General features: G+C 44.3%; 1 protein-coding gene across 1 annotated transcript in view; it reads left to right on the top strand.

Moving 5' to 3' along the window:
• The window catches only part of LOC126853153 (GATA-binding factor C-like), a 71915-nt gene that overhangs the window by 10963 nt on the left and 37087 nt on the right, over positions 1 to 23865 (top strand). The window contains exons 3-4 of the mRNA XM_050598671.1: positions 6422 to 7666; positions 12831 to 12976. Coding sequence (XP_050454628.1) covers positions 6422 to 7666; positions 12831 to 12976 — 1391 coding nt within the window. The remainder of the gene's footprint in view (positions 1 to 6421; positions 7667 to 12830; positions 12977 to 23865) is intronic.

The raw sequence follows: 23865 nt of genomic DNA, 5'->3' as shown, positions 1-23865 counted from the left end.
ATCCCTCGTATAATTAGGAATTAAATTTCGCGGAATGAATTTGTGCTTTCCGCTCTCTCAGGTCGTCCGCTTTTCTACGCTTCTACTCCAACGTCTTACGTGATCGAGAGAGAAAGAGATCGTGCGGTGAGGGGGGGGGAGAAGGGGGGCGAGGGCGACGGATATATACGGGGTGAAATTACATGTTATTACGCGAAAGCTGCTGGGGGCGCTCGATGTGAAATGAGACGTTATTTTCTGCGGGAATTTCGTGCGCGTACCGGGATTATATTATAAGGCGCGCTAGCGAGCCCCCGCTACAATGGAGGAGGGGGGGAGGAGGAGGAGAGGAGGGAGGAAATGATTCCTTGAAAACTCGTGGGATACATATTTTTCGTCGCGCCTCGAATTCATCGACAATTATTTGCAACGAGAATCATTAACGGCGCAGGATTAAATTTTAATTAATTCGAAGGAGAGACTGCGGCTTGTTACGGGTTTTCATCGGAGAGTCTCTTCTTGGAAAATGGAGTATGATGTCTGCGTCTCGTCCTCGTCGACATACTCGCGATAATAATACTTATCACTATTCATTTGCGCGCGCGGTTAACGAGGCAGATCACGTGTTTACGCGCGGATGTTTTTCAAGCGAGGCGATATTTTACGCATATCACTTCTTATTAACGACGCTAATTAGGCCTGCATATCGAGGAGGCTCATGTTTGAAAAAAGGCGAAAAAATTACGACCAATTCTCAGGTTGAGATTTCTCGAACCTCCCTCTTGTTCTGCGTTTCCTTACGGCTTTTCCATATTTACGACAATAATTAACAATGCAGCAATGTTTTGTATTCGAGCAACGCTTCGAGGAACAACGATAACGCGCGTCTAACAACACAAAAATCGCTCGCGATAAAATATATGTTTTAGGAGAATTTTTCCTTTTTTTATTTGACGATTTAACGATCGCAACTCTCTTCGCGCCTGAGAAAAAGAGTTATAATCTTTTCGCGTAAGATAATTAATTATTATCTCACGATAATATTAGCTTGAAAAGACGTTTCTTTTCGTCGGCAAACGTTCGACGTTAATTCTTCCAGAAATTTGTTTTTCCATATCTCTTCATTTAATAAGATCAACACCCGAATCTCGCACTGCATCTCGCGCCTCTTTTGAACTCTTATCAAAGACCCAAAACGGGACGCGACGTCGGAGGCAAATGGCCGGGAAATAAAGCGCGTCTCTCCGTGACCAGACGACGGAGTCCTTTCAGACGGATTTGCCAGTGCTTTGAATCCTTTTGACCCTTTGAGATCACCGTCTCTCTCTCTCTCTCTCTCTCTCTCTCTCTCTCTCTATCCCGACACCTCGTCGCACAAAAGCAGAGTACGCTCTCTCGGGAGCGGTTAATTATTTGGAGTAGTTGCTTTGATGCGCGCGCGAGCTAGGGAGATTCCATTCGTGAGATCAACACGGAATCAGATATTCGTCAGGACCGAGTTTTTCACCGATGTAACTCTGCTCTATTCGCATTTACTAATTATTCGTTATCTAGGGAGAGGAGTGGCAGATTGTTTTTTTTTATTTATTTTTTTTTATATATATATATTTTATGGAAATATTTTTCTTCTCCTAAAACATGTTAAAACCGGTGCAAAAACAATATAGGAGAAAATGCAATAACGATAAGCGCCGCTCGAACAATTTATTTTATCTATACTTATTTACACTTTGGGGAATTATCGCGACACTGATATTTCGTTGTTGTATATAATTAGTTGGCGGAGACAGAGAAAATAGAGATAGAGAAAAGTAACTCTGGTAGAGCAGATAAAAAAATTGATTGATCAATATCGCTCAATATCATATACTTGTGACGAGTTTAATGAAAGAAAGAACAAAATTTTTATTTAATAATTTCGAACGATTTGCGCTTTTCTATAATTCAAATTAATTGTCCTCTGATTTCAAGACGAAATTTTGCTTCTATTTTAAACCCCAATGTTTATAGATTTTAGATTTTGATAGGTCTTTTTTTTTACATAAAAATTGAGCTCTTTTACTTTGTAATAAATAGTAAACAATTTTTCATTAAAACAGAAGCTTTCGACAAAATTACAAGTTTTTTTTTTTTTTTAAACAGGAGTGATCAGCTTTATGTATCAAAATAAAGGTTAAAAAATAGGAGAATAATTTATGAACTCGGGATATCATTACATATTGCATTATTAATTATATCTTTTGTTCTATTAGTCAAATAGGAGGGAGAAGGGGAGAGACGCGATTAGTAGACGAAATTGCACTTTTCTCTCGCGCGAACTGGCCGTTTCGTTGACTGGAAAATGCTTGGCTTTCGCGGCTTTCACTCCGCCGCTTTGATCCTCATCCGTAACCAGTATGGAATAATATAAATGTAAATTGGGATCGACATACTTGCGTATCTCAGCCGCGTAATAGATCGCAGTTTTTCACCGCGCAAAAGAAGAGAGAAAAAAATCTCGATGTTCAGGATATTTCGCAGGTTGCGTCATAAACCTGATCTATTTTCCGAATCAGTCGTTGATAGCGTGGTGCGCGCGCGTGTATCGCGATTACCATATTAATTTATTACCGGAATCGGTGTCGTGTTCCCTCCACAAGTAGGCGCGTGTACTTTTTTATCCGCGCTTGGGCGCGGATCCGCTCCTGAATCATCTACGCTCGGTCGATCGAGTGAGAGATTAATCGAACCGATCTCGCCCGCCTCTGACGATATCGCTTATGTCCATATGATGAATTTGACATGCTAAAGAGAATCGAAATCTTTTTTTCCCATTTTTGATCTTTAATTTTTGTAAACTAAATTTAATAATTAGGATCATTCTTTTACGAAATTATTTAATCTTTAATAACAAAAAAAATGTAATTTACATATAAAAAAATTTCTTTAAAAATTTTTTAACAATAAGTGGAAAACTGTTGGCTGCCTTTGGGATGCAAAATAAAAGCTCGATTTTTGTGTACATAGTAATTAAATTTATTGAAATATCTTCTAGAATCTATAAACGTGAGAAAATTAAGATTGAAAAATGCGAGCAACATCACGACAAAAAGAAAAAAAAAAAAGAAAAAAACCAAAATAACTTAGAAACATGGTAATGTTTCGAGCGCATTAGCGGGAAAAAAATGCGGTTAGAAACGAACGCCGCGTTATCTGCCGTCATGCCGATCTCGCTACGATATAATAGTGACTGTATCCATGGATTTTTCATGAATATTCATGATACGCTGAGCGGCACTATAATCGGTGCGCGCAAACCCTCGGCTATTATCTAGGAATCAGCCGGTCGGATAATATCGCGGAGGAGAGCGGTGCGACGCGTATATTTAATGACGCGGTTAACGGCGGGGCGAGAGCGGAAAATGTATTTTCCGAGCGGCCGTCGGGGATTAAGAGACAATCTCGAGTTGAAAAAGTGGATCGCGCGACTCTCATCTTCCTTCCCTCTTCTCCCATCCACTTAATCGCGAGTTGAAATTTGATAGGACGGGGAATAAAACGATTGCGAGGAAATCAATATCGTTAGCATAATATCGCCGTTAATATACGACAGGTTATATTTTCGGTTGTGGCTCGCGTGGTGGGCGTCCCGTTGATCCCCGAAGTCGGTATTTTTGGCCTGATAGACGGGCAATGTCGCCTTAATAGTACAAAGACGGATCATCCGAATGCGATGACATTATATTGGGCCGCGTTTCTAAACGAGCGTCATCGTACCGGAATGAACTCTTACGGAATTCTTGGAAATCCACGTGTTTTTATTTGCCCCGCCGTTCTGCAAATCAAGTTTTCAATGCGTTAATTGACGTCGACAATTTCCGACATACATATTTATGAGACGTTGCGACTAGCTATATCACGAAGACTGGATCTGTATAAAGATGTATAAAAATGCGCGAGTAAAACTTTCATCTTTTCTAGACGATTTCTCGCGAAAATCATCGACATTCGCCGGAATGTCGAGAAGATCTCCGACGACCATATTGTTCGGACGCACTCCTCCGGCGATTGCAGATAAAATTGCGAGATGGACAGAAATATCGCGTCGAGATAACAGCGTCGAGAGAGAGAGAGTTATGTCAGCGCGTCCGTAAGGATGGGACACGAGGGAGGGAAGTAAGAGAGACAGAGGAAAGACTCGCGGGGAGAGGAGAGGGCAAAAAGTCTCGCGAAATCCTGTAAAAACGCGAGTCGAAGGGCGAGGGGGGAAGATCGAGGAGAGGCGGAAAGCGCGATAAATATCTCGGTGCATGGAAGCCTTTTTATAGCGTTCGAGAGTGCGAAGTGGTTCTCTCTTGATTCTCTGTCTGCTTATTTCTTGTCGTCTTTATCCCCGGGCCCTCGTCACGCTCTGTATCTCTTTCTCTTTCTCTGGTTTTATCGACAGGAAGAAACGACTGGCTTAATGCACGTTCCTCTCGTAAATCCCCCGCTGTTCGCCAATAATATTTCATAATCGAGTTATTGGAAAATTGAAAATTGTGTTTTCCTATTGTATACTTCGAAACGATGCGAAAGATTGCGGAATCGCATAATAAAAGGCAAGGTTTCTAGAAAATTCCCCGTTAACGGGGAAAGAAGAGAAGAGGGGAGGGTAGGATATCTCAGGATGCAACGGAATGATCGAGGATCCGAAAGCATAGCCGCACGTAGTAGTAGTAGAGCTTGTTTACTTTTCATCGCGGCTACGCCGTGATGCAGCGGATCCAATTACAGACAGGCCATCGTTGGCTGCGATTAATTACAGAGCCGCAGCTGCTCATCTCGCTGTGCCTGCTGTATTCGTAATATTGTGTTTCGCGCCCCTCTCTAAATTTAGACTACTTTCCGCGGACGAGGTCGGTCGCCGCCATTTCCTTGCATTCGCGACGAGCAATTTTGCTCGCATATTTCTCGGAACGATAAAACGTCTTTATATATCCGGAGGAACGGCATTTCATTTATAATTGCGTTAAAAAAATGGTGGAGCTTTTATATCTCATATGACGCAGACATTCGCCGGAAGTAAACGCGGAGATGCGGCGCTCTCGAAATTAATGCCGTATTAATTAACAATTCGAAGGAGAAGGGGGCGCGCGATTTGATAAAACATCGTTCTCTCTTGTTATTAGCGTATGCCGTAAAGGTGGAGCGACGTCGGCGTTGTTGGCAAGAACCACTCGATATATCGATCGGCCGACCGGACCAACCCACTCGTAAAAGCGGGTTTGCATGCGTCGCATGTGCACGCTCCGGCATTCGCTGGCAACAATGTGCATCCGCAAATTTGCACGGATATTAAGAACGCTGCACTTTCCTGACGGCGAGAGATGGGGATCGGTTAATTAGATGGACCGACGTCGTCGTTGTCGTGGTCGTCGTTGTAAGATAATAACCGGGGATAATTAATTTGATGCGTAATGAGCTCTCATTAATGACATAGGTGACCGTATCGTCGCAGGACGGTCATAATTGCCCATTCATTTTTGTCCCACAAACGTCACTCTAATCTCAGATATCGTCGCCGCGCCAGTTCTTTTTTTTTTTCTTTTTTTTATACTGTTAATTACCTTCTCATTAAGCGCAATTGTTTTTACGCTATTGCATTTCTATTTACGTGCGAGATTTTTATAATTATTAGCAAAAAAGCTGCCTTTTATCCGAAACATTTCATTTATTTCGTCAGGTACATTGATCCCAGCACGCCTTCGTTCGCGTCTCGCAGATGAGACTTTGCATCGAGGGGACGAAAAATATTGTCTGAAATAAAAAATGCAGTTACATATTTTATTGGCAATATAAAAAAAAAAACTGTTGCGGCGAATTATTATGTAGTCTGCATAGACTTTTGCATGCGACACGCGGCGTCCGATTCGGTCTCGGAGCGCAATTAACGTCAGGCGAACATTTCTCAGGTCGAACCGGCAATTTTGCACGCGACGCCAAGGAAACGCTCGTATAACGAAAGTAATATCGCTAATGAATGGCTAATTACGCGCCGGCGTAATCCGATGGACGACTCGCAATGGCGATTCTCGGGCGACGAAGAATAATAGGTACGCAGGTTTCGCGTCGGTTAAGCCGAATAAGAGGAAGAGTAAGTGGGCCTTGCACTTAATTAAGACGTCTACCGCAATTAGGGTAGCTTTTACGATCGATATAAAAGCCGATCATTTCTTGAATCGGCTTCTCTTTTCTAGCGGATCGTTACTAGGATATCCAGACGTCCTCGCGACGGCAATGAAATCAGTTTTAAAAGCAGTTAATGCGATCGATGCCTCAATATTTATTTACATTTGTTTTTATTTCAAGAAGAAAAGCCCTATTTGCATTACATTACTAATCGAAATTTATTTGTCCAATAAATATTAAAGATATCGATGTAATCGGCATTCCATCTAATGTCTTTCGTTTGTTTTTTCAGCGAGGATGTCGAGCAGCGGCGTGTCGAGCGGTCCGGTGAGCCAAGTTTGCCGGCCGCACTTTCACAGCTCGGTTCTCCACCCGTGGCTGTCCGGCAGCAGCGCGGACACCTCGAAGACACCCTGGGGATTTCCCGCGACGACGGCGACCACGGGCGGCGCCGTTAACGACGAGAAGCCACAAAGTCCGCTGGGGTCCTCGCTGCCGCCCACCTCTGGAAGTTTGTCGAGTCACGGTGGCGGCGGCGCCGGTCACCATCTCTTCTCCTTCCCGCCGACGCCGCCCAAGGACGCTACACCCGACAGCATAACCGCCAGCACGACCTCCAGCACGAACAACAACAATAACAACTCGACGAACGCCAACAACAACAATAATAATAGCGGTAATCCTCTGTCCGGGCTGGGCGGCGGAGCCGCCAGCGAGTATCAGGCAGCGGTCGCGCACGCGGCGGTAATGGGTGCGTTTATGCATCATCAAGACGCGCTGGGCGCATCAGGCGCCGGCTCGTGCGATATCAAGCCGACGGTGATGCTTGGCCATCATCACGGGGCGCCCTCGCCGCCGCATCAGCAGCACAACGGTTCCAACAATGGCGGCAACGGTCCCGGCAACAACGGCTCATCCGCCGGTCAGGTGAAGCAGCGAGAAGGTAATAACCAATCCGGCAATGTGACGGGCAGCCAACAGGCGAGCACCACGCAGCAACAACAGCAGCAGGACGCGTATCAGAACAACAACGGCGTGCCGGCCGGTGGCGGTGGCGGTGGTGGTGGCGGCGCTGGATCCTCTGGCAATGGTAATAGCGGTAATAGCGGCGGCAGCGGTGGCGCGGTCTCGCCCTGCAGAGACAGTTACGCGGCTGCGGCCGCGGCCGTCGCGGCCGCGACCAACAGCCACCATGCCACTTCCGGTTCGCAGTACGACCCGGCCGCGAGCGCGTACAACATGTACCAACACCTGCAGTATCCCGCCACCAGCCACCATCACCATCATCATCATCACGGCGCCACCTCGGTGTCGTCCACGGCCGCGTCGTCCCACAATCCCCACAACGGCGGTGCGGTCGCCGGTATTTTCGGTCACCACGCCGGTGCCGGTAACGCGGCCGGCGGCGGCGGCGGCCTGACCGGCGTCGCGGACTCGAAACTGCTAGTCGGTCACGCGCACGGAAATACGCCGGGCTCGCCTTCCGCGCAACAGCAGCAGCAGCAAAAGCCGAGGAACAAGTCGAGGACGTCCGCCGGTAAGCGGCACGCGGGTCTCTTTCACGGTTCTTTTTTCCGTTTATCTTTTGGGTTCTCTCTTCGGATCACTCTTTTGATTTCTCACGTCATTTCCTTTAGTTTCTTTCGATTTTTTTTTCTCTTTTTCTTTTATTTGATCATATTTTTCTTTCCATTGCTAATATCTTTTAACGCGGGAAAAATGTTTTAGAAAATGATTTGAGGTTGAATAGAAGCTTTCGTAGGTTCTGTGAAAATTTGAAAAGAATTATAAACTATAGTTTTTTTTATATTTATTAGAGAAATATTAAACAGAGATTTTAAGAAATTTGTTATGTATATTGTTTAAAATACCTTTTTTTATTTTTTAAAGCACAATCTCTATTCGAGGGAATGATAAATGATATTTTCCCCGCTTAAAATATATTAGAATTTCTTTTCTCGAATCATTTGGGAATTGAATCATGGGTTTTTTTGCATCATTGTTTGCTTTTGGCATTTTCATTCTGCTTTTTTGCACCGGCGTCGATTATTAAAAGATACTAATAAATTTTTAATAGTTTTCTTTTTATTTTATCTCTTTGTGACTATATTATATGAGCAAAAATCTGATTTATGATATTTCATGAAATTTATTCAAGTTAACGTATAAAAATCGACGCCAATGCATTTTTTCCTAATTTTATAACCTCTCCCATTTGTTTCATATTGAATTAAATTTTTCATGTTTTTGTTTTTATTTTATTTAAAAAAATAATTTCTTTTAGTTTATTTTGAAAATTATTTTTATTTTATCTGTATTCTCCCTCATTCGACGTCTAGGTGATATGTCTCTCTCAGAAATATTTCAAATACCTTCTGGACATGCAAACGAACGGGGAAGAGAATACAGGCTGCATTTTTATTATTTGACTTTGTTTTCTCATTTTTTTTTTTTGATTTTAACCGTGAGCTTTCGGTGGCGGTCGTCTTACGCTTGAAGTACGTTCAGAACACGTTTTTTCCACCTCGTTCATATTTTTTTTCGGTCGAGCAGTATCACACAATAATGATGAAGAAAGGGAGGGAGGCACTGGTGACTGTGATTTTTTGTATTTTGCCTCACTGATGTGTTTTTTGCGTGGCACCCACTCGAGAGAGCGAGCGCGAAGCACCACACCCGATTTTCGAGATGTGACACACAATATATATATTATATATCTCTATGTGTCCTTGTTTATATAAATACACATTTTATTATATACATATATACATATATATATATATATATATATATATACACATATATATACACACACATAACATACGTTAATGTTTCAAAGACATGAAGAAAAGCACAGATTTTTTTCGATGTGGTGTGACTAGCGCTGCGTTTTTTTGTTTTTGTCACGGCAAAGCTCCCTCTCAAAGAGTCCACGGACCATTTTTCGGCGAATATATTTTTCTCGTCTCGCGAAAATTCGCGAGTCACTGATTATAATTATCGCTCGTAAAATCGCGCAACGATGAGAACCGCATGAGTCCTTTGGCGAATCTTTTTTTCGTAAGAAATTGCGCGTTCGCTCGCGGTAACGCACACATCGTAGACGAAGTCGAAAGAGGAAGAAGGTGGCGGCGGTCGACGCGAAGCGGGGAAATGAGAAACGGTTGAAAAATGCCGGATACGCTGATTGCGGTAATAATGGCCGGTTGCTTCGGCCAGCGTAGCGGCGCCGACGGCGTGGTAAAAATCCCAATTCCGGGAACAATGGCCCCCGGCTTCGCGGCATGGAAGCCCGCTAATTGAATCGACTTACGACACACACACACATATACGCATACATATATATATATATATATATATATATATATATATATATATATATGTCAATCGCGCGTCAGAGTTTCTCGCGAAAAAGAAGCCGGACGAAGCACCCGCGGCTCGTTTAGCGACGTCGGGAAAATCGCCCGTGAGGAGGTCATGAAAAATGGTTTTTGTAACAGGGAGCTGCGAGTCTATCGGCGAGAAGCGGTGTCTGAAAAGAAGCGAGGTGCCGTTTGAGCAATACCTCAGAAACGATAGCCACACGGGATTGGCAAATATCCTTTTGCGCGCGATGGCCAGGAGGGGAGAACCGGGATGGAAACGGAGCCGTCAAAGAGTTATCGAGAGTGGAAACCAAGGAGGAGAAGCTTTGCGGCACGAGTCCCGTTAGTTTCGAGAGGATCATGACGGGCAATTAGCGGAGGAGGAGGAGAGAAGGAAGAAAAGCGAAGGAGAGTGAGAAAGAGAGAGAGAGAGAGAGAAAGGTAGTCGTGGGCCAGCGCGAGATTTGTGACGGAACGCCGCTTCCCTCGTACTGAATCATAACTCGGCCGTTGATGACAGAAGTGGCACGGGACAAGCGGCAGTTTCCTTCCACCTCCGCTCCGCCGATCCTCTTTCGCGCTCCAACGACCACCGGTGCCCCCCGGGCCTAAATACCCTCGCCCGTTATTGTTTCTGCGATCGACAATAGAGTACACTCGCCGCGGTAAACGTCGCGAAACGCTTACGAGGGGATTTTCTTTTTATCACACATGAATCTTTTATCTCGGCTAATATTCGATGCGGAGGTAGATTTAAAATATATTTTCTTTAATTCGTTTATAGGAAAACTACAAATATACGTGAGAAATTATGTTAGATGCGACGAAAAAAAAAGTAAAGAGAAAAGTATTCTATATAATATATATATTGAAATAATAAAGTAGAGAGAGAGGAAATAATTTTCCAAATTCTGTTTGCAAGAGAATCTTGTCATAATTTGTATTTTTACGTTTCATAAAATATTTAGTGCCGTAATTTCGGGAAAGTTTCGAAAAAGTCGAAACGGAGGCTCACGCCTAAGCGCTTTTGTTGCATGACGTTAAGGTCGAAGGTGACGCCGAAAACGGGAGAGCGAGTTAGTCGCTTTAGGGGTGAATTCGGCCATTTTACCGTCACCTTCTGACACGAGAATTATATTTTGACGCAAACGAGCGTCACGTCGGTGTTTCGTGGCTGATATCCATCGTCCGCATCGGAAACTATACGCGGACTACCGTTCCATCGGATCGATAGTCGGAGAGGCATCGGCATAAGGAAAAATACACGCAATTGGAAACTATCATCAACAACGATCTATGAAACGTATCATCATTAATTGATCGATAATAAATAAATGGACGAGAAAAACGCGCCAAAAAATGCCAGGTAGAAAACAATACAATATAACAATATAACAAAGGGAAAAAATGATGATTTAATCAGCAATCAGCGTTGTCGAAATCAAATCAGAAAGTAGAAAGGAGGAAACGAGATTGATCGCCGCTCGGTTATTGTCGACACGAGGTATCAGGAATCGTCGCAGGATGACGATCGACGTGGTAGTCGTTCGTTATCACCCTCCGGAATCTGCCGGGATTCGATAAGACGGAAATCGAATTAAGGCATCGAGGAGCGAGTCCTCGGGTGGGTCCTTCCAATTAGTTTCGGGATCGGCCACCGAAACGGCAATTGGGCGAGCATTAAACTCGGTCGGATCCGGTTAGCGTCTTCACGCTAGGATCTCGTTCGCGAGAGAGGAATCTTAGACGCGCGTAAAAACGTCGACGAGAATTCCGTTTGATCGACTCCGTTATGGAATCATTCGCATACACTGGTGGCACTCGCAAACGAGCCGCTCGCGTGTCGACAATTATTATATACGTGCGACCTACCTTACGGAATTATCCCGCCGCCGTCAAATTTCGCCGTTAAATCGAGGTCGAGTCATTAATCAGTGACGCGCGGTTCGAATCGATATTCGCGATTACACACACGTCTGATACCTTTTTTGCGATTAATATCATTTTTTAAAGGCTACATCTTCTTTGCAAAATGTCGCGTTTCTCTAAATACTACAGATATATTTTGGAACATAAATTATAAATTTCACGACGATAATTGAAACGTATATAAGCGACGGAAAAATATCGATGACAGATCTGATTAGCGCGAAAGGACTCGCGATCCTAATAGGTAGGAGGGCGGCTTTTACGAGCATCGTTAAGATCAGCGAAATAGCCGCTGGAACGATACCGATTCACTTTTATATCGCGAATCACGCTCGATCGTTTAATCGTGAGCAAGCAATCGACAACGAAACGACTCTCGACGACGACGCAGCTTAATAGTGATCCTTTTCAGTATATAGTGGCCGATAAACTCTCGGCCGTATCCCCGCGGAGGACGCAGCTCGGAGGACGATTCGAGAGACGCGCATTTCGGGAGAAGTGATCCTTTTTCTCCCCCTCTCCTCTTCCTCGCGGGGATCCAAATTTTTATCTCCCTCACCGCGAAAAGAGAGGAAGCTCTTCCCCCTTTATCGCGGGGAAGCATATGACGATATTTGAGAACGTGAGATATAAATTTGGATGCCTTCTTCTCCTGACATCTGATTAATGACAGATACTGGGAGAAATAAACAATCGCGAACGAGAAATCCCGTCTCTTGTTCCACTTCCTGTATTCGCTCCCTTCTCTCACGGTCCTTGGGACTCTGACCAACCGCACTCTGACGTAAGTTTGATCCGTGAATCCTACAAAAGTCCATGGTCTTGAAGAGACTCTGCTTTTGCTCTTGGTAATCGCTTGGTATGGTTTGTCTGCAACTGCATGCGAGTTCTCTCTCACGAGTCACCTAACTGTTTGTAAATCTCTCTGTGAACGCGCACGTTGATCCGTCGAAGTCAATTTTTCTCATGTCGAATGAAAATATTCCCACGCTTATATAAATGTTATATCGCAATTAAAAAAAAAAGAATAAAATTAATAATATAAAAATACCGAAAATATGAAATTGTGAAAAATGTGAAATTGTGAAAATAATATAAAATAAATTGAAAGGATACATATATTATTAAAAAAATGGATCATCAGAATTAAAATTTCCAAGAAAATAATGCGTGACGATTTACGTAACATTTATAAAAGATTGAGCGAGATGCTACTAGAATCGGGGATCAACGTGCCTACGAGTTCGCGCGGGAAACGTGGAGGATCGAATTTTCGGAGAGGGACGAGCTGAAAAGCGTTTCGGCGATTCGATCTGACGTTTCGCGCGCGGACGCGAACGGATTTATATGGTATGTGCGAATCGAATTAACATGATTTTTATTCCGTTGGGATGGCAATCCCGGTAGAGGGTCGCGAGTGCGTAAATTGCGGCGCTACTTCGACACCACTCTGGAGACGAGACGGCACAGGCCACTACCTCTGCAACGCCTGCGGCCTCTATTACAAGATGAACGGCCAGAATCGACCCCTCATCAAGCCGAAACGACGCCTGGTAAGTACCTAAGCTGTGTTACCTTGCTTATTACCATACTTGAACGAGCAGACGACATAATCTGCGGAAAGCGATCGATTAAATTATTATATGACGGAAAGAAAATAGCCATCTTTATGATCTTATCCTTTCGCGTTAAAGGAAGATATTTTATTTATATTCCGTCAAATTCATATATTTTATTGAATCTAAGTCGATGGATTATGCGTTATAATGTGTGAAAAATGACGAGGAAATAATTGACGTTTCACATAGTTAAATTTAACCTAACGCGATACGTCGACAGTGAATTTTGTAGATGACAACATATCGGGAAAGCAATTTGAGATGTGTTTCAATCTGGAAAAAAAATTTTACGTCCATCTTATTAAATATGCATGAACGTATGCCGTATTCGTAAAAGTACGTCCTTGATCGTTTCCTTCGTACAAGCGAGATACACATACTTAATTAGCGGTGAGAGAGAAGCCGAGAGTTATGCGTTTCTCGCGCCGCGTAGACGTAGTAATCAGAATGCAAGATAAAACAAGGCCAAGTTAATTTCCTGTACCCGCTGATTAATACCACGTGTGCTCCGTTCTTCTCTCCGTTGCATGATTAGCAACTCTATCGCTCCGATGACGGCAGGTCGAAATGATTTTCGTCGTGTGAAGAATCTTTTTCAATGCTTATACGTTGGAGAAACGCGTCTTTGCAATATCCTCCGCAATCGAGAATACGTCAAAGACGAGAGAGATCTTTGCGAGATCTAATCAATTCAAATTGATTGTTTTGAAGGACGCGCGAGGCCCGAATGAACTTTCTTCATCGCGTTTGCAATTTTATTTTTACGCCTTTTATTTAAATTAAACTACTATCTTTTTGAACAAACATCCATTGCATCTAATTGATTTTTTCAGTGATGATGTGATATTTTTATTAAAACCGCGTATAAATATATATGTATACAGACTAAATTTTCCCTGCATTTATAAAAGCAACATAGATACTCGGATCGTTTTCACGAGCGTGTTTTCATTCGTAGCGCGAAGCTTTGTACACACACACACACGCATGTATATATATATATCGAGAGTCTATCGCACGATCGATATGACATGAAAACGGTAGCCGTGGAGGTTTCGTGCGATCGGCTCGTAGAGTTCGTGTGAACTCGATCTATTTTTGGCGACTCGGCTTGGCACCTATGTAGATGGAGCAGGCTCGTCCAAAGTACCGATGCGGAAACTCGATACCGCCGGCCGGCCCTGCTCTTCCTCCTTCCTCCGTCGTCGTTCGGACTCTCTCCTCCCGGACTGCGATTCGATCTGGCTAAACACTCACGAGAATTCGCGGAATCGATCAGGAAACGCGACCGAAACGTCTGCTTTCTTTATGGCTTTACACTCTCCTCGTCCCTCTATAATCGCGTAATACGGCAGGATCGAATTTCTTTTTTGTTTATACCGTGCACGCGGCAATAGAAGAAGAAACACATTTTATTTTAGGCATTCGAATTTTTTGACAATTCAAATTTAATATTTTTTAATGTAATTTTAAAAGTACTAGCGAAATAAAAAAGAACGAGATTTTCGGTTAGTTTTAAATCTCGATAGAAAGGATTTTTTACGTGAGAGAAAGATTTTTGAAGGATCAATTAGATGTTTGAACCTCGCTCGCACGCCGCACTTTCGCGCGGCCGTCAACCCTCCCCTTCTTTCGCTCCAGATCTCGTCTCGTCGACGAGAGTGCAACGGAATGTAACGAACATTACCTAGCGCGCGTTGCATCGACACGTAGCACGTTTCACTATCTCTCTCATCGTCGTTGCGCACTTTCTCCTCGGTGCGCGATAGAGCAAGGTTGATGGATTCCAAAGTTTTTCACCGGCCAGCGTCGCCCCGCGATCATTATATGCCACGCGTTAATTGTCAGTTGTAAAAAAACAGTGTAACATCGCGTAATTTCTCGCGATCTTTTCTTTTTCCACTTTTCTTGACGCGCGATCACTCTCTTTTTCTTGAAACGCGCCGTGATTTTTCTCGAAACCTTGTCAGAGGAAAGTCGTTTGATCCAAAACTTGTCGTGCAAATTTCTAATTATACAAATATTGTTTTAAAAAATTTCTTCAAATTTTATTACAAAAATGTAAATATTAAATTAATTATAACAGAATTGTCAAAATTTTTAGATGAATCGAGAGGAATGGCAAATGTATATACATATATATTTTTTGAATTATGCATAACCATTGACATATTTAATTTAAAAGAGACGTGGAGAGTCGAAATTTGTCAATCGTATCGGTCATTAGAGCGTCGGAGGACATTTTCTACGCACATTTACACACAGTACGCCGGCAATTTGTCCACCCTCGCTGATTAAACAGAGACAATCGTTTCGCGCGCTCGCCATGACGACCCGTACAAATATTGTGACGCGATGATGAACCGACACGCCCACCCATCATTCATTTGCGTGCACGCCTGTGTGCGTAAGTGCGTGCGTGAGGCGTAAAAGCGCGGTCGATACAATATGTATCGATTTAAAGCCGTGTTGGAGAGTACGCGACACTTACATAGGCGCGATACGAGACACCTTCGACACGTTTCATAATTTATCAGTCGGACGCTCTTTTTTTTTTTTATTTGGACGCCTCTTTTGTTTGTCCCCGTTTTACTTCCGGATTAAAAATTCATGCAACCATTCGGCCGAAATTTATCCCCGATTGCTGTCTATCTGAAATGACGGTGAAATGACGGCTGGTCGTTCACGATTCTTTCTCTCTCTAGCTATCTACCTCCCCTATTCGGTAAACGACACCACATACGACAATAACGGGATATTTCACGTGGGAAAACGATATAAAAATCGTTCGTCTATTACACGATCGATATTTAAAAAAAATTTTTTTTTAACTCAAGAACAAAAGAATAATTATTTCTCGTGAAAATTTTTTTTTTTTTTATTGAATTGTTTCAATGACTTATGGAACAATTGAAATGTATTATGTGCGTATAAAAAATTTGGAGAAATATTATTTTGGAAATTATATCTTTATTAGAGTTTATAAACTTTTGATAAAAAATAATGAAGATTTCGACATAAAAGTAATAATTAAATTTTTATCGCACGAATCTTCTCGCACGTATACCGTAAACTTTATTCTCGGAAAGCACGATCTACACTCTAGAGGGGATGTATTCGCGCAAATGCATACGCCTTCATCGCAATATGTCACATTTTTAGCGCCCCGTCGCGTCGACCGCGTCGAATCCGGTCACAGATGCGTCGCCGAAGAGCGGAGCGCCGATACGATCTGGGAAACAAAAGGCGGCCACCAGGTATACGCACGCGGGTGCGCGCGCGAACGACCCGCCACCCCGTATATAATAAAGTCGTGGCACATATTGCTCCCGTGTCCCTCTTCCTCCTTTTGTACGTACCTATCGTACGTATCGAGCTACACGGGAGAATTCCACGCGCACCACATGTATACGCACACGCGTGCGCCGTGAACTTCTGCCGCGACGGCGAGTTTCGATCAGGCAGATAGCAAGGGTTGAAACCCCTCCTCCCTCCCGTTGCCACCGACGTCCGCCATGTTTGATCCTTCGCGAAGATAGGCCGGCTCAAACAGCTGGGAAATTTTCGTTTTTTCTTTTTCTCCTTTTTTCTTTTTAAACCTCTCTTTGTCGCTCTCGCTCCCCTACTCTCCGTTCGCGCTAAGGGCGGCTCACCTTTGGCAACACGTGGGATGGAATGCCGCGCGATACGGCGTCAATCTGCCGTTTCGTGCAAGAACGCGCAAAATATGGCGGAGTTTCAGTAAGATTTCTAGCAACAGATATTTGTCTGATATAATATAATTGTGAAAGTATTAACGAAGAATTTACATTCATCATTTTATTATTGCTATCACGTGGACCCTTATCGGTATTATTTATCTTAATAATAACACATAATCAAAATAATATGTAATATATATGTATATATACAATATTAATTAAAAATATATAAAATGATATAGTATATTAATGAAAAACTTATATATTATGTTATAAATACATATTAATATATAATATAAATTTATATATTAATTTAATTGCTCTTGACGCGTGGGAAAATAATGGAAATGCCGGTGCTTGCTACCGGAATCGATTCTCTCAACGACGTCGCGCGAAGAGGAGAGATGATCCTTTACTGGAAGCCGCGAGTTCTCGTAGTCGAGGGAGGAGAAAGGAGGAAGGAGAAAGAGAAAGACACTAGCTTTCTGGGCGCAGAGTCGCTCGTTAACGACTGTCCTACACACTCTCCCCTGTCTCCCTCCCCCTCGCGTTCTCGCGATGCTTATCTGCGCCCATGCCGTGCAACGCTCGTAGAGTTACGGTCCTCCAGGCGTTCCTGGACATTCCAGCGGAAGCTGCGACTGCCACTGCTGCAGCCAGATACCAGCAACCCTCGACGAGACCCGTTAGCCTTACTAAAGACGCATAATGCGTTCGCGAGAATCTGGTGGAAACGTATGATAGTCGTGAAGATGAAGAGTGTTGAAACGATTCCGAGACCTTCTCTCGCGAAGTGAGAGAGCTTTCAAGATTCCGAGTGTCTTCATTCGGACATTGAAAGAACTTTGAGAAATCATTCCGTCCAGGAGAATTGGTGACCTCGAACTTGGCGGCGCGATTTTATCTCCTCGACTCTTCTTCGGGTAGCCAAGATGGCGAGCGATCAAGAGAGAGAGAGAGAGAGAGAGAGGGACGAGTCAGGAGATTGCTTCTCGGGTGCAGAAGGTTATCTTCATCGATCTCCCCGCGAAAAATGAATTGTTGAAATTGTCGTTCATTGCATCTCCAAAGTGTGGAAAATTCCTTTGTAAAACGAACAAAGTAAACTAAGAGTGTTCTACAAAGCGAATCTGCATTTGTTAGCCGAAACATAGAATCTATTTCTTCTTCGCACTAGAGTAATTGCGATGGCTTTGTGATTGAAAAAATTTATCTTTTACTCTCGAGATCTCAATCTAACATCTACTTTAATATCTTAAGCAAGTCATATCGCTCTCTTTGGAAATTAATTAATTTCTCTAAATGGTAAATCGTTTGTTGATTATCTGTGTAAGGTACAAGATAGGGATTCCTATATAAATTAAATCGAATTTTATTTAGAATCTATAAACCGTGAAAATGGGGAGGAAAACTCTGACTCGATCGAAATTCTTCGGCGAGGAAAAACGTTACGGTGAACGTTAATAAAGTATCGTTACGATTACTTTACAGAACTTACTTGCAGAGCTTATTTTAAGAGCACGCCTCGGCGCGCGCGTGTTACAAAAACTAGAAAGGATTTCGTAGTCCTCCCCTCCCCCTCCCTCCCCCTCTTCATCCTCCTCCGTGCACGCGAAGCGCGCGCGCCCGCGACTCTCGTAAAGCAATCCGGGCAATGACTTTTGGAATACGTCTTGCGCGAGCTCGATTATTCCGCCACGTGAAAGTATAATTCGCCGTCTCGTGTTTTTCGCATGCGCTCGCCGTGAAAATTTCCCTTTGAATTCGCTTTTTATATAGAATCTACACACACACACACACACACATACATACACACTCATACACACACCGATGAAAATTTCCACATAACGCGCCCCCGGGATAATTGCTCCCGTGACTCATGTCGAAGGTGTAACGCTTTATATTCCGACAATCGCTTTTAGTTGTTTCTTTTTTTTTTTTTTTCCGAGGGCCATACACACGACCGATCCTCCTTCAACATTGCTGTCGAACCTGTTTTAAAGATCGTAGATCTTACCTCGAACAAAATATCAATTTGGAATCATTGTACGCGGGTGCCTGTATATATGATAAAATCGTGATTACATTTAAAATTATTTGAAAAATGTGATATAAAAACATTTTTGTCTCTTTTCTGATGTTACTTCACATGTCAATTTATTAATTATTAAATTGCGATATAGAAGGACCATTTGCTTTCTTTTTGCTCGCGAGGAAATTGGAAAAGTCCACAGAAAATCGCCATCTTATTTTTTTATCGATTTTGCGAGAGCGCGTATCCTGCGTGGCACCGGTTCGAGGGGGGGGGAAGGGGGGGGCAGCAACACGGCGGTTGAATTATGTACCAGATGCAAATATCGCCGTATTGTCCGGTGCCGCCGGCGTGCTCCATCCATCTTTCAGCTTCCTTGAAAATTCCGCTCATGAGATACGCGGAGATTTGCATCCGTTCACACTTTGAATACATCGCACGCAAGCGAATTCGACACTCGTCTCTCTCTCTCTCTCTCTCTCTCTCTCTCACACACACTCGTCCCTTTCCTCTTTCTCTCGCCTGGTCTTGACGCCGATAGATGTACCGACGCTCTTTCTGTCTCTTTCTCTCTCTCTCTCTCTTTTTTTTTCCTCTTTCTTTCGCAGTGCATCCAGAATCGATCGCCGATCGAGATCGCCAGACTATTCACGCAGCCATTAAACGGTTCTCTTGCTTAAATAATAATATTGAGAAACAGCTGTTTAAATCCTCCATCCGCGATTAAAACGAAGGAGCTCTTGTTGCAAGATAATGTCTTGATAATGAACGACGCAGAGAAATCTTAACCGGTGCGGTATTATTTATATTAATTGATGAAAAAAAATGATGCCATAACTCGGTGAGACACGAGCGAGCGTGCACCTCGTTTTTGAAAGGTTTTAGTATCCTTCGCGCCGGGATATAATTTCCGATCGCGGGAAGAGCGAGAGAGCGCGAGATAGACGAGCCAATTAGATGGGCGTGCGCGCAGACCAAACGAAATAAATTCAGCGAGATAGGTGCGAGAAGGGCGAGCGCGTAACGAATCGTCGTAACCTATTAACTTGTAAATTGCTTCCGACTGTTGTGGGCGAGCGAGAGGAGGCGCGCGCTCCCCGCGCATAAATTCGCGAAATAAATCCCAACGGCTTGTCGCCTCGGCGAAACGAGACGCGTGACAAAGTTATTGGATCCCGTTAGCATAACCGAAGCGCGGTAACCGAAGACGGGATTAGATTTTGCGCCGATAGCTCGTAAAATATTGCGCGTTCGCGCGCGACTCTCGCGTCAAAGCGAGCTGACAACTCTCGTATTTTACGGGGAATTTCTATTCAAAACTCGAAAAAAGAACCGAGGCGTTTGAGACGCGCGAGATTATATATCAGCTGACTCGAGAAAGATCGGACGAATCGATGTCAATTTATGAGAGCGGCGAATGACAATCTCTCTTCTATGCCTGTTCGTTCGGCGATCGCACGCTTCGATCATTATTGACGCGATAATTCAAGCCGGTTGGTTACCCGTCCAAACCGTTACTCCGCGCGCGTGTAAAGCTTCTTTTTTTTCGTCCCATGGCACACGGCTACTTAAGATTCGGTATGCCGCGATTGGACGACCGGATCCGGCCGACCGACAAGCCGATCGATCATCCGTTCCAGTCCAAAGAAAACAATTGTTTCGTCGATAGGTAGAGCGCCACTCTCCGTACGCGTGTATTTATGACTCCACGCTCTCTCAATTTATGATATTTTAAAATATTTTTTTATACATTATATTATTTGTAAATTTTTGTAGTATTATATTTCGCTTATATATTTGTGATTTTTTACTGATTGTCTTGCTATAATTGAAACATGAAATCTTTGATGGAATCAGTGCTCTTATCGGTGACATGTTCGCCGATTCACTTTAAAAGAATAGCATTAAAATATCGAATTGAAGAATCCGGCGAGCTTTATTAGCAAAGAATAATTTTTCACGATCGAGGCCGCAACGCTGATCGCCGAGCCGAGAAAGCGCGCAGGAATCTTTCTCGCGTGCGTCCATCCGCTCGTCGTAACGAGAAAATGTTTTACGTGGTCGGTAACACGAGACTGCCGTGCGCGGGTGTCGAATCGATGCTTTCCCTCCTCGCGAGTAAGAGCGTGAAATGACTTCGCGAGAGAACGAACGCTCTCGCCTTCGCGCGCGCCAACCGGCCGTCTCTGTCAATATGCAAATCGCGTCGATTGTAGCCGCGATTATTACGAACTCTTGGCCCTTTAACCAAGCTCGGATCAATTCTGCCTACCTGGGCTTTTGCCTCGGCGAAGGCGGCGAGCGGAAAAATTCCTTGTGCGATGCGTGTAGGCATCCATGCGCAGGTGCAACCCCGCTATCGCGTTACACGCTTATCAGTCCGAGGGAGAGAACACACTCGTCGCTTGAAAGCGCTAAACAAAAAGTTTCCGGCGCAATTTCGATTCTGCCAATCTACGCTGGGAAGGACGCGAGAAATTTGCATATCGTGTGATGGAAAATAATTTATCATTTATTTTTAAAAATTGCAAGCTTTTTTAGATAAATTAATATTGAATTTTGAATTTGAATTAAATCTTTTAAATTAAATCTTTTATTTTATTGTGTATTTTTTTCTGCAAATTTTCTTTGTAAAAATTAATTTTTTTATTCAAAGCAATGAGTTTTAGGAAAAAAACCTAAACCCTTTTTGAAGAGGTAAAATTTATAAAGAACCTGCAGCATACATATAGACGCACAATACGAATGTACATTCAGCTATAATCGCGCATTTTAATACTTTCCTTTGGGATAGAATACCAGGTATAATATCAAATATCACCACAATGTAACAATCTATAATCGATCGACTGGTTGCTTACTATTGAAGAAAGATTGTAGCCGATCCATCGGCGAAAACCTCCTGTTTTCCCGAACCGTCCACAATTGTAATCCTTTTTCCCATGCGAACCCTCGCAACGCCCTATACACGGACGGCGATTTAAGGCGCATCTCTTCATTCTCCCTCCGTCAGGAGAGTAGGAAGAGCGGCAGGAAGCGGGGAGGAGGAGGGGGGGGGGCTGAATTCCTCTCGTCGTGGCAGGGATTCCCTCGTCGATTCCCCGGGGCAGCTGCGCACTCTATCATTGGTCGCGATCTCGATGTATCCCACCCGAGTCCGGGAAACGACCCCTCTAGCAATCAAGGACCAATCCCATCCCGCTCGTGTCCCGTTGCAGCAGGAGGGTAGTAGGAGCTATCCCGCGACCGTCGTTCTACCCTTCCTTCTTTCATTCTCGCGCACGCTCCAGCTCAGACGAATTTCTCCCTTCGAGCAGAGCCACCCCTCGAGCGCCAGTGAACGAGAGAAAAGAGAGAGAGAGAGAGAGAGAGAGCGAGATCGGAGCCACCAAGGGCTAGGTGGGAGATTTGACGGTGATTTAGGAAATGGTGGCGCGCGTTGCGGACACACAGCTCGACGGAGGGTGGAGATGATTTATCTGTTGGAAAATGTAGTAGCTAGAAATGCGAGATTATAACTGAGAAATAAATGAAACACTGTGCAGGAACGAAAGGGGGGAGGAAGGGAGAGCTTGATGCATTATTAATTGGAATGCGATATGAATGAAAAGTGTTGGGAGATTGAGATTAGATTATATTTTATTAATAATTTAAGAGCGTTCTCTTGGAATGTTCGTCTGTAATTAGCCATCGATATGGAAGCCATGGATGTGGAAACTACAGGAATATTAGGAGTGCGCCGCGTTCGAATTGAACTGTATTGTTTCGGACAATAGCAATACCATGAATTTGAGAGATAATCGCGGCTAAGGACGAGCTCGCATTGTGCGAGTTAATCCAGTAGCGCATTACGACTAATACCTCCATCGATAGCGGCGTGTCTCTAATCCTGCCCGATTTCGATTCCGGAAGAGCGACGGTTCTCCCAAAAATTTCGACCATTCCCCGTACTGCCGCTTATCTATCTTTACGTCCCATCGAGTATCGATCTCTCGGTTACTACGGTCCGAAAATCGAGAGGGAAGAAAAGGGTCGTCGCGCACGGGCCAATCTTAAAAGACTCGTTCTGGAAGTCCATAAATCGTTCACGATCTAAAGGGAGGAAGCGCAAAGTGAGGAAAGAAAGAGAAGGAGAGAGAGAGACTATTCTTACGTGGAAGGAGTAAGAATTGAAGGAGAAGGAGGAGGAGAAGAAGAGGCTGACTGGTCGATTCCATCCACCTCCGGAGAGAGAGGACTCCGGAGCTGCTGGCCCCGCGGGCACGAAAAACACGCGCGACGGTCGGTGGCGCGTTCGAATAAATCAAACTGGCGTGAAAATCAATTGTAAGACACTCGCCTAGCGAGTAGTCGACCCGTCGCCCATCCCTCTCTCTCTCTCTCTCTCTCTCTCTTTCCCTCCTCTTCTCGCGCTATTCGGTGTTGTATACCAGGACGAGCCGCCACCGTCCTTTGTGCGCTCCTCGTCGCGTCTCTTTGTCTCTTGGGGCGGGTGTACTTGGGGTGGGCTCGGTGTGCTCGAATGCGTGTGTGTGTGTGTGTGTATGTGTGTCGCACGCGCGGGCTCTGTAACCGGAACGTCTGCGGCTTTCTCGCAAGGGGCGGCCGGCGGGTAGAGACGTGGGGAAGCGACGGCAAAGTCAATACGGACCTGGAGGTGCGCAAACGCCGACTACCAGCCAATGCGAAATTTCGCCCGCGGCGCATGGCGTCCGCGCGTGGAGAGAGAGCCCGCCGTCGCGGCGTCGGTGCCGGCGTCGCGCTCCATCTTGCGCCGCGAGGACGACGCGGAAAAGGAGACACGCTGAGCGAGCGCTGAGATTTCGCGCTTAGTTTCGACAATTTTCCTGCAACGTAGAATTTCTCGAATTTCCGGGGCGGAATCCGTACACGATCGGCCTGTACTTTTTACGTGCGCGTCCTCGAGTAAAGGATCGACCGATGATCGAGATGGCGAACGTCGATTTCGACTCCGCGATTCGTCCTCCCGCTTCTGTCCCCCTCCTCCCGATCGATGAATTATTTATATGCGCGCCCGCGTTTTGCGCGACAAATTCCAAGAATGGAATGACCGCGGGAGAAGGAGCGCT

This window comes from Cataglyphis hispanica, chromosome 11 (assembly GCF_021464435.1).
Source record: "Cataglyphis hispanica isolate Lineage 1 chromosome 11, ULB_Chis1_1.0, whole genome shotgun sequence".
NCBI lineage: Eukaryota > Metazoa > Arthropoda > Insecta > Hymenoptera > Formicidae > Cataglyphis > Cataglyphis hispanica.
Note: the sequence above shows the minus strand (reverse complement) of the source record. Positions and strands in the feature narration are given on the sequence as shown.